Source organism: Triturus cristatus, chromosome 9, assembly GCF_964204655.1.
Source record: "Triturus cristatus chromosome 9, aTriCri1.1, whole genome shotgun sequence".
In the NCBI taxonomy this organism is placed as follows: domain Eukaryota; kingdom Metazoa; phylum Chordata; class Amphibia; order Caudata; family Salamandridae; genus Triturus; species Triturus cristatus.
The window spans coordinates 149,374,569-149,386,818 of NC_140592.1; the positions used below are offsets into that span (position 1 = coordinate 149,374,569).

Genomic DNA, 12,250 nt, shown 5'->3' on the forward strand with positions numbered 1-12,250 from the left:
GATTGAGAATCAACACTCAGTTTTCTTGGGTTATAATAATGTTATGGTTATTTCAGGTTTGCGGTTTCCATTCCTGGGCCCACCAGGGCTCACGATACATGTGATTTGTTAATATCCAACTTTGACATCTGATACCCAAGACCTTTTTAATTACAAAATAAGAGGTTTTTTTCATGTTGGAGTTTGTTCATATGACAAAAAGCTCACTGGGGCATGATGGAATGCACTGCTCGATGGGGACTTTGATCACAACTAATACCAATCAGTGAGATGATACGTTATAAAATGGCGAATTACATTCATTGTATGTATATATTTTATTGTCATGCACAATGCAGGAAGAGGAAACAACCCCTTGAAGTAATTTCACCAATGATATCATACTATTTACTGGGGATGGAAAATGTACATACGTAACTGCTGTAAAGTTGATATAGTAAAAAGTTATTAATGTTTCAAGATGCCTGACATAGGAATTGGCATCCTGCTACTTTTCTAGCGGTTCAATGGTGTTCTTTCTTTGCGTTTATGTACTTTAGTGCACAATTTGTGTTGAGCATGTCTTAGAGGCTCCTTGAACTGTGGGAAAGTGTAAGTGCTGAAACATGTCAGGCCATTCGATCAATGAACACTGGTGTTGCAGCACGATACGATTAAGCACAGTTTGTTTTTGGGTTATCTGGAGACGCATTGTGGATTTTGAAATACAGGCATCCCAGCCCTACTGCGTTCCAAAGTAATTTGCGGATGGGAGGACTGTTGGGGACTTAGCCCACCTGTGTATGTATAGATCTATATGTATATTCACTGAAAAACCCAAAGGTTTAAGTAACATTATAGTTAGGTAAATTTGTCAAAGACAACATTAATGTTTTGAAGTAAAAAAAACACAGAAACTCACCACTTATAGTTGGCAGCACTAACTATAGCTTGTGCCCCCGCCATGCACTGCTTTTGACCTCACATATGATATCGCTCATGACATGTTATATGATGTCATTGATGACATAATCCAAGGTTTGTTTCCCCACATATTGCTTTATAAATTGCTATGGCATTAGAGGCCTGACAGTAAGTGAAAAGTAGCTCAGAAGAATATCAGCCAGCATTACTGCAAGGTGTAGTTAATGCAGCTACCTATAACTGGTGAATTTCTGTTGGTTTTTAGTTCAAAGCATTAATGTTGTCATTGACAAATTCAACTAACAATAACATTACTTTAAGCTTTGTTTTTGTCAGTGAATTTCTACATTGTTTTTTTAAATAACCACAAATCTTTTAATCACACCAAACTAGAACGTTACCTTAACATTTGTTTTTCCCCGAGTTTTCAGTATATATATATATATATATATATATATATATATATATATATATATATATATATATATATATATATATATATAAAAAATCCATTGAGTCCACGTTGGTTTGTGGGTCTTGTAGTGTGTGATTCGGAGCTCCGTGGCCCCAAATTTCTGACAAGCATGCTGTAAACTGGATCCGCCCGCCGATCCGACTTTTACCTCATGAAGGTTGCTGAAGTGGATGTCAGAGTGCGCCTCCACAGATGGGAACCTTGGATCTTTGATTTTTATGCGGCCTTCCAGCCGCTGGAGATGCACCACCCGGAAATTTGGGGCTACGGAGTTCCGAATCACGGAGTCTCAATGTGGAGACATCCATGGAGGATTGACAAGCCAAATGTGCGAGTGGAGGCCCATTGGTGGGATTGAAACGTGCAGACAGCGGCACACAACTGAGGCACACACTACAAGACCCACAAACCAACGCGGACTCATAGGAGTTGCCCATTGGAGGGCTAATATTTTTAAGTGGGAGGTGTGGCCTCTATGCCAAAAAAATGACTGTCGCGCCTCTGAAGAGTGCAATGAGCACAAAACGCATCAGGCGTGACTCGACAGGCATGCTGTAAACTGGATCCACCCGCCGACCCGGCTTTTACCTCATGAAGGTTGCTGCAGTATATATATATATATATATATATATATATATATATATATATATATAAAACAACTGAAATTCACCTGTTAAAGTTAGCAGCTAACTATAGCTTGTGCCCCTGCCATGCACTATGACCACTGGGTAGTTATAGTTAGGATTGTGTTTCCATAGGAAATGCACTTTGTGTTGCTTATAACTTAGGCGCCGTTTGACGAATCACCACTACACTTTCCATAAAAGTGCTACACTTTGACTAGTTTATGCATGCGAAGTTTCGTGGTAATCTGTCAAGTGGGAGCAGTGAAAAAGGGGGTTCCTAAAACGCGTTTTCCCCATTGATTTTTCTATAGGAACTTTCGACTCAGCTACAACCTAAACACCTGAGCGGATTTACACCAAATGAGGCAAAAAGCTAGATCTTGGTCCAAAAAAAGTGCTTGTTGTGATTTGGTGTAAATCCATTCAGTAGTTTTTGAGCAATTAAAGTCCAAAAACGCAGTATATCTAGGGATGTGGAGCCTCCGTGGATCCAACAGATCTCCTGCTGAGTTCGGATTGGCTGCGAACACATCCACCAGGAAGTGTAGGCAGCCATCTGAGGACTTGAGACTTAGACCAGACTCCTAAAAAAAGTAACAAAAAAAAAAAAAAGCCATAAGGGGGCTGTGTAGGAATACCTTGATGTGTTAAGATGCGACTACGTGAAAAATCGTTAAAAAAAAAAACAGACTCGCACACTTCTTTATTGAACCCCCCCCGCCCCCACGGTGGGCCAGGGCATGGGAGGATGAGATGTTAATTGTTTTGAGCGAGGCCCCTTTTGCAGGCCGATTTGGCCCAGGGGTCTGGTATTATTTTTAGGGCAAGGGGGGCACCCTGACCCCTCCCCATGCCATTTTCAGCTCTGTGGACCCAATCTCCTGGGGCCCAAAGTCTGAGGAGGAGGGACTGCAGGTCCCATCCCCTTAAAAAAATATTTTTAAAAAGCCCTGAGGGCTAGGAGTCCTAATAAGGCTCTGAGAGGGAGAGCCACAAGTTTCCCCTCCCCTTAAGAAAACAAAAGGCCCTGGGGACTGGGGTCTGCAGAGCCAGGCCCTGTGGTCAACCCCAGCCACGTACAGCTGAAAGTTGTGCACAACAAGGAATTGACTGCATGCGGGGTGGTTGGCTGAAGGCCCTGTGCAGTATGGAGTTTGCAGCCTTTTGGGGCATTGGCCACAGGGTCTGACTGCAGTGCGGGGAGTTGGATTGTATTGTAATTAAGGTAACTTTACGTAAAAAGAAACCTAGAAATTCACTGGAAAGCCAAAGGTTAAATTAACGTAATAGTTGGGTGAAATGCTCAGTAACAACGTAACGTGTTAAACTCTAAAAAGCGCTGAAATTCACCAGTTATATTTATCTCAACTATCTATAACTCATGCCCTAGGGTAACTAAAACTTCACAGCACGCACTGATAATTATCTCAGATATCACATCACTCATGACATCTTCTATGACATCAGTGATAATAAGACTGCAACATTTGCAGTGAAATTATTGATGAGAACACTGTGCATGGCTGGGATGCGAGTGATCCTTATCGAATGAGTTACAGTTACTTTAGATAACTATAACTGGTGAATTTCAGTGGATTTTAGAGTTTAAACGTTTTACATATACATATATATTTATTTGTACAGAGGACATGTGTCTGACTGATCAAATATTCTCATTCTCTTAATGTTTTCATGTTATTACTTCATAGGCACCAACTACTTAATGACGTATTGCTCGTATGAGGTGTCAAACTAAAACTTTGGATGGTACCGTTACTAGGGATGTGCAACAGTTTTATTACACTGGTGCGATTTAGTCAAGTACAGGATTTACACCATTCAGAACAATTCCTGGTTTAAGTTCATGATTGCCAGTGCAAAATGTGCAATGCAAGATACTTTTCATTGCACTGCTGGCTAATTTGCAGCTATTCACCCCTATGAAACAGAAATAAATATGGCTGACATTTTTATCTGCAAGTTTACTTTTGCAACATAATCACAGTAGTCAACATTTTCACACAAAGTGTAGAATTTTTCCGTGTATTGTCATGAAGGTTGCAGAAAAGAACTTCTCCAATTTGCACACCTCTAACTGGATCACACTCATGAACCAAAACCATTTGTAAAATAAATACATTACCTTCAGCAAAACGTGTTCCTTTTAACAGCATACATAACGCTATAGCAATAACTTCACAATCATACAAGGAATTTTGGAGATGACATACAAAGCCTTTTGGAGGCTGCAAAGCCTTCTGAGTTGCAGATTGAAGGCTTTGTGACTGCAAAAAGGCAAGCCATAATGTACTAAAGGTACACTGAAATGGCTTTCCATCTCGCTATGCACACTTTGCGACTCATTGTGATTCAGGAGGGGGAGGAGGCATGAAGGGTCTCCCCTACTGCGAACTGCAATGCAATTTTTCAGTAGTTTACAATGTAACTGCAAAAGATTTGACTGGATATTGACATCCAACCAGGGTGGGATCCATTCACAGAATAGAAGGTGTACCTGAGGGACAGGTTCCACTTTGTGAATGTAGTCTGTCTGCACTGTGGTGAGCAAACCGTGATTGGGGACACCCCGCAAGCATCCTCCAATGCCCTTCAACGAACGCCTATTTTCAAAATTTTGTATTGCAGCTCCTGTCCTTTGAAGTCACAGAGTCTGGTAAAAAAAAAGTCACCATTGTGGCCCTTTGAAACCTATGGAGGTTTGCTGTGCCTTAGGTACCCCCAGCCTGTTCAGTGGCACTGCTGGGGCAGTCCCCCAAAGTCCCAGGCATCGCAGACGGTCAGAGGTGAGACAGCCTTGAGGCTTAACTTGCTTAGCTGAGCAACCAAATGAAAGTCAAATATCTGCTGGTATTGTAATTGCATTGTGTATCCTTGGTTCCCCTATTCATAACACATTCAAGAATGTGCTTCCATCAATAAAAGTGTTTAAGAGCGACGGGAAGAGAGTGATATCGGAAACTACACTTTTTCTACACGCAAAAATGTAAAGTAGGTATTGATGCTGAAATGGCAAGGGTGTCATGTCACTCTGACATATGGGGTAATTAAAAGACAGTCATGGCAGCAAAAATGACGTACAGTTTGAATATGGACAGTCCTCTCAGCGAGGGGGAAGCAAAGGTACTTGTGAAACAACTTGAAATGGATTTGTGGTAACCCCAGAGAACACAGGTTTTGGAGGTGAGAATTCATCCTGCAATTCACCCTAAATCATTAAGATACAACATAGACCTAAATACATGACTGACTAGGTAAACATTTATATTATCAAACAGAATAAAAAGGCAGCGTGCTCGCTTAAATAAGAATTTAGACAAGCCAAGCAAGCTGGAAAATGCTTGTCTTTTAAGGATATAAATCATTTAGGATGATTTTGAGTGGGGCTGGAATTATTATTGTGACTGTTGGTGTTGCTCAGAAGGAAGAGTGAGAGGATGCTAGTGTAAAAACTCAGGATGCTGGGCAATAGCATCTTTTCATTTAATTTTGCATCCCATATTTATAAAATAGCAAGTAAAAATATCCAACACACTTTTGATGCAGATGACGTGTCTCATAAAACCAAAAAAACAGAAACCCGTTTAAAAACAATATAAAATTATAATTAAACAAATTCATAATTTCACCACACACAACAAACAGTAATAAAACATTTTCAGGTTGATTAGTAACCCACGGCAGCCGTTTAAAAGAATCTCGATATTGAAATATTTCAATAATAACACTGCTAATATTCTTCTGTTCTCCAGCCCAAGCTTCTCCTAGGAATTTAGTGACTGCATTTAACATGGTTAAAATGGTAAGTCATTTCCAGAGATGGAGTGCTTACTTCATATCAGTGAATTTCTAGTTGCAAAGTATGAGATTTTGTTAGCAGTTAAGGTGCCTTATAAAGAGACAGATGAAAAGGAAGTGCTGTGTTATTAGTCAGACAAATGGAACAGGTCTCTGATCTGATTTTTCCAGGCAAGATACTCTAGCAAAACCAGGCATTGATGGTCTTAACTCTTTTTCGTTTAATGAGATCCTCAACATCATATTTTAATTATATATACATATATTGGACCATCAAGCTTAAATTTGCTGTGATCCTCAATTTATCTTCCTTGACCTGGTAAAAGAATAACCTGGTTTGGTTTAGCTTTTGAATCTCTTGGAAGTATTTCTGAATATTTCTAGTTTGAGAGCAGTCCAATCGCATGAAGCTTGTTTTTAGGTCTCGCCTAGCAGCACGCATGCGCTGTCTGCGAGATTTATTGTAAGGGGCTTTCAAAAGCTCACCACACGCGGGTAACCGCAAGCAATAGGCCAGACATGCACGAGCATTGCCTACTGCTTGCGGTTAACCATATGTTTTTAATTATCGTGCCCAGACACGGGCGCGATAATTCAAAACATATGGCCTGGTGCTCGCTGTTGCGTGCGCCCCACTCGCGGGAGCCCCCTTCCACCTCTCATATGTCCATGCGTCTTTATGTTGTTTTTTTTTTTATTTATTAGCTGTCCCGTGTGCTCGGAAGCCATTAAACCGATTTCCATCAAGCATTCTCCTGACCCAGCGAGCCCACAGACTGTCTATTTAGAAGCAAGATTCCTGAGGGGGCCGGAGAGTCACACCTCCGGTCCGGAGAAGGGGTGTAAAATGCAGAGGCAGTACTTCACTCCTCGCAGAACATTAAACCAGACGCCGCCACTCGAGCCTGCGTGGAGGAAAATGAATTTTCACGAGACAAATAGGCTGCCTTATTTATTTATTTTCTTAGGCTTTTGTTCAGCGCTTTATCAATAGGCAAACTGAAAGCAAATACAGGCTGGACGGAAAATGAATTACTGTCGAATGGTGCTGTGTCTGTTACTCTCCTCAGCCTGCACGTGTGCAGACGGCGGGTTCTTAAGTGGATAACGCTCTCTCTGTATTGAGGGCTCGAGTCCGCTGGTCAAGGACATGCGCTCAGTAGGCTTGCATATGCAGATTAGTGTGTGTTCGTGAGCTGGGCATGAGTCCAAAACAAGCATTTGCATGCAATGCAATACCTCTTATATTTTTAGAGGCTGTATTATTTCCAGTATGTGCTGCGACTGACTAATACTTCCAAAAGGATTTGTCTTCAGAGGGCGGAAGTGCCCGCCTCGTGTAATTAAGTGAATCTTTGCACTGACACACTCTGTCCAGCTTGCCCTGCATTGCGTTGTGTCGTAACCCCAACTCTTTTATTGGAACTGGAAACCCTACATTGAAATGCTTCCACTGACTTCTGGGTTCAGCAGCTACTAGCAGCGATGGAAATTTCACCCAGTTACCCGTGGGTAAAAGATAACCTGAGACTGAGCTTCTATCAGCGAATTCTGGGTTCCAGCAGCTTCAGCAGCTGTAGAAGTATCACCCAGTTACCTACGGGCAACCAGAGTATGAGTGACTCAACCGACTGCAGGATTACGGCAGCTATCAGCAGCTGTGGAGGTATCACCCAGTTACCTGTAGGTAAAAGGAAACCCGAGACTAAACTCCCTTCAGCGACTGCAGGTTTGTAGGAGCTACCAGCAGCTGTGGACGTTTCACCTCAGTTACCCGTGGGTAAAAGGAAACCCGAGACTAAGCTCCATTCGGCGATTGCAGGATTACAGCAGCTGTTAAAGGTTCACTTATGTACCCATGGTTAAAAGTTAATTTAAGGCTGAGCTCCCTTCCGTGATTGCAGGGTTCCAGCAGCTGCCAGCAGCGATGGAAATTTCACCCATTTACCCTGGGGGGCGCTGGGCATTATTTGGGTGTGAGGGTAATTTTTCCTCCTGTCAGGGCTCCCTGAGGACGGCTGCGTACCCTCCTGCCCTGTCTCTTCCCCATGGTTAGAAGTGCAGCTCCTCACAGATTACACCGCACGAAGCAGCTCTAGGCACTACTAGGGTGGGTGGCAGATCTCTGCAGAGAGCTGTTCGATGACAGGTTTAGGCCTTGAATTGGCTTGGACTAAGATCTTGGTCTTTTCCACAGTTCCAACAGTAGCTGTTTGTTTGTTGGTAATAGTTATGTTTGCTGGAGCAGGTGTAGGTGAAGTGCTTGTGACTTACTGACCGGCTTCCTTAAATACCTAGTCTCATGCAGTGAGGCGATTTTAACATGTCACCCGTGGGGGTGTTTAATGGCACCCAGGAGTCAGTCCAGTCCTGTTTTGCACCAGGGTGCAAGAAGTGTCTTTGCAGCTCTTTGGGGAGTTGTGCTGTATGGAAAGTTATTTTCTCTCGCTTTTATCCACTGCAGGACTGGCTCCTCCTTTCATCTGGAGTTTCTCCTCACCCTTCCTAACTGTCACAAGTTCTTAACTTCTGCTTTCACCCACTCCGAGGCCGGTGCAGCCTGTATCTGGAGTCAGGTCCTCTCGCTTGTATCCACTGTAGCTGCGCACGGTGTGCCCTGTCCCTTCTAAAGGTGCCCCCCAAATCCAGAGTTCAGGTGGTTCTGGCCGGAGCGCTCCCCTGCTCTTTGCCTGTAGTTAATAGGAGTTCTCTCCTAGAGTGAGACTGAAGCTGTTGGGATCAAGGCTTGCTGATCCGCTTTCTTAAATTTCCGTGATTTGTTTATTTTTTCATCGCACCGGCCTCCTGAGACTGAACTGCCTTCAGTGACTGCTGGGTTTCTCTTTAAAACTTTTGATGATACAACCCAAGTACACTAAAGTGCCATTAAGGCGCTATTAGTGAGGAGGGGGGAGGGGAGTTGGGACAGTGTTTAGAGCAGGGGTGGCTACATGCCACTATTGTGACCTCATTATTTTTTACCCACTGCGTTATTACCGAACGGTAATGCACAGACTGTCTCATAATTTATTCCTGGTAAAATCCAAAACGCACATGGAGCTCTGTTAATGATAACACCTATATTTATCTATTCATAGTGCTATATGCACAGATTCGCAGACACCTGTGACCTTGACGATGTCCACATAGTGACTATACCTGGACAGAATTTCATTTACTCTGGAGTTATCGGAGTAATTCCATGTTACTCTTAGGCGCATTAGGGAGCATTTGCAATGCAATAAGTCTTTCATTTGCGAGAGTTTAAGCTATTAGTATTCTAAATGACAATGTATTTTAGCTATTAGTATTCTAAATGACAATGTATTTTATTTAGGTTTTAAAATCGAAAACATAAATAAAAGGCATTGTCATTTACAATGTCAATAGCTCAAACTTGCGTAAATGCGAGACCTATTGCATTGCAAATGCTTGGTTATTTAGTGGGATCATGGGATATTAGCACGGCCTAAGGTTCCAATGATATTTTTACAGCATCCCGGTAAGGCTTCAGCCTTGGATCCATACGAATACATACTTAAAAAGGGAAAGGTTTGAAGCCGAAATGCAAGGTAGTGTCTGGTTGTCCCAACTCTAAGAAAAGGGTACAGAACAGTAACTGTTTTACCATTCACCTGAAAAACCTATAATCTATCAGGGCCAGTACTGTATATATGTTACATACTCAAGAGGTCTGACTCATTCAGAATGGATGAGCGGGTCTGCTTTCTTGGAGTCTCATATGTTCCAGTAGCTACATCCGACTAAGCATATGTGATTCTTTTTTAGTGATTAAATACTTTAGGGTGATAACTAGAAGTGAGTGACTTTTTTTCAATTAAACATGCTAGTTCTTGATTATAGACCAACCTGTTGTTCAGATAATTTGGCACTTTTTATATGCCTATGCAATCGCATAGTTGATGTCTGTATGTTTTAAGCATAAAGGTCAATATTTGTAGACCGAGAAGTAGGAGATTTGGGGTAAATTAGGAAGAGATGAATTTCACATTGACTTGCATAGAAGTGGAGAATTTTCACAGTGAAAGAAAGCTGAAATAAAGCTGAAATAAATCCCTTGCTAGATTTTAAATCACATGTTGCCGACGTAAATCAGGAGTGAATGCAGGTTTCACAAGAGCATAACTAGCTTACCTTTGTTTGGTGCATTTTCCGCTATATCATTCCGGTAACTTACTTGCAGCTTGTATACTATGGTATAACTTGCTAAGCATTTTGTTGTGTTTTCTGTATGTGAGGATATATCTTACTTAGCAATACCATCTTGATGGAATTTCAAGATGACAAACTGGGATCCTTCTAAAAAGCCGACAATGCCTCAATTAGTCTTCAACTCAAATGAAGTAAAAATGATGCCACACACGTGATCCTAGCGAGATCCACAGGTTCTCTGCACAACTCTGAGTTCAATTACTATTGGTGTGCCTCATGGGTAAATATTTGTAATGGTGCACTCTCTCTTTTCCACCTACACCCTTAACAGGCACCTCCACTCACTCACCCTGTTGGAATTTCCCACTTCCACTCAAAATATTGAAACAGCGCAGATAGACATTCCTCTATCCAACATCCCAGACAAATCACATAAGGACCCCTACCCAACCCTTTTCTCCTTTATAAACATTCCCATGTCTTTCAGTGTGCCCGGCTACAAGATTGGTTGCTCTTGAGCCTGAATGTGTCCTCCATCACTATCAGCATCACTGGTTGGATCAAATTTTCTAAAGCTGAATACTTCGGAAAAAACAATAGGTTAAAAAAAAGAAAATGAATAAAGGTCAGACAATACGGATTTACAAAAAAAAGATCATTATGTTTCTATATTATTTTCTCTGGTCACAAAGCTAATATATATATTTACCGAATATTTTCAAATTTTTCAATAAGGCTGTTGATGTCTGGCAAAGGTTCGGAGCATTCCTGGCCCTTGATCAGCGACGGGCTCTTGTTACTTTTGGGGTCTGCTGGTAGTGGCCGAGAAGGTGCCGGGGGAATGGGCTGTAATGTTTTCTCCTGGTTCACCGGTTTCAGATGATCAGGTTTAGGAGGTACTGTTAAAAAACATAAATAAATTATTACAAGCTTGAAAACTTTATAGCAAGGCAGGCATGGATATGCTTTTTTGTTCTCCTACATCTGAGAAGCTAAAACACACAACTTGTTCCAGGTGAAAGGTTGGGCTGCGTGTAGACACCTAAAACAAAGTGCTTCTGAAACCTTCTCCGCAGACATGATGTTTACAGAGCCTTCCTTTCGAAACAGGAAGCAGGGGTTACTGAAGTTGTAATTTCAATTGTTTCCCGCCAACTTCCTCTGTAAACGGTAGGTATGATTTCCGCCCATTTGGACACCTAAAAGCACATGCATTGCAGAAGATTAAAAACACTAAGAAAACTTGAAGTGTTCATAGTAAGTGCAGCCTTTTCTTATGAGCAAATATTAGACTCAGTGGCAAGACTCATTTCCTGAGTGCGCCCCGCCCTCCCCCAATTGTGGTCTGCTATTCCTTCCTCTTTCACAGGCTAGTTCACTACAGCGAACTGCTACGCTTTCTCTTATATGTGGGTCATATCATTTAAAGTGTTCGCAATTTTTTCACAAAGTCATTATCAGTAATCCATTTAGTACTCGTGTAACTTTATGAAAATGTGAGCACCTGGGTCCCTTTAATGTTCAAAAGGAAGCTGATGCAATAACAAACTCACAGCAAACAGGCCTGCATGCTACCCTGTTTCATGTGGTCAAACCAACTTATTCTGAGGAGGAGGGGACAGACAAGTCGGTTCCGGATTGAACACTAAAGCTTGTAAATGAACATTACCTTAAATTACAGTGGACTGCAACGTTTACCACATTAATATGTAACGAAAATTAAGAGGTGTAATGCAATGATTCACACATAACCACACAGAATGCCGACAACGTTGCATCTTCACTTTCAAAGTTTTCGCTACAAAAAATAATATCATGAGATCCGCATAATTGCAAGAGGTTGTGCCATGATTCTTGGCACAGCCTCTTTCAATTTTGCTGATCTTATCAGGATTGAGATTAACTTTTATCCTTTAGTACATAATTGCAGAGTTTCTCAGAAAAGTTAAGGAACATTTTCAAAACCTGGGACGTGTACCAATATTCATGGCGGCTTAATTGGAAATCACAAATTTGCTTAACATGCCACCTCCCATTAGACCGAACTACATGGAAATCCTCCTTGGTCAAGCGTCAACAGTCCCGCCCGAAATGTTGAGCCAGACCCTTCCTAAACATGAAAACAAGCAATCCAAGAGCGGTTTCGGTTCAGAGGGGATTTGGCTTCACAGTTTACGCTGGATTGTTCCTACTGAAGAAGGATCAACGCTCATTTGCATATGGGTGGGTCAACACCAAGGTGGCATTGTGGGCAATA

At 41.8% G+C, this 12,250-nt stretch overlaps 1 protein-coding gene across 1 annotated transcript in view; it reads right to left on the reverse strand.

Annotated features, from left to right (window-relative positions):
• Positions 1–12,250, reverse strand: part of FGD3 (FYVE, RhoGEF and PH domain containing 3) — a 555,238-nt gene that overhangs the window by 237,567 nt on the left and 305,421 nt on the right. The window contains exon 3 of the mRNA XM_085624596.1: positions 10,703–10,892. Within this exon, the coding sequence (XP_085480722.1) occupies positions 10,703–10,892 (190 nt within the window). The remainder of the gene's footprint in view (positions 1–10,702; positions 10,893–12,250) is intronic.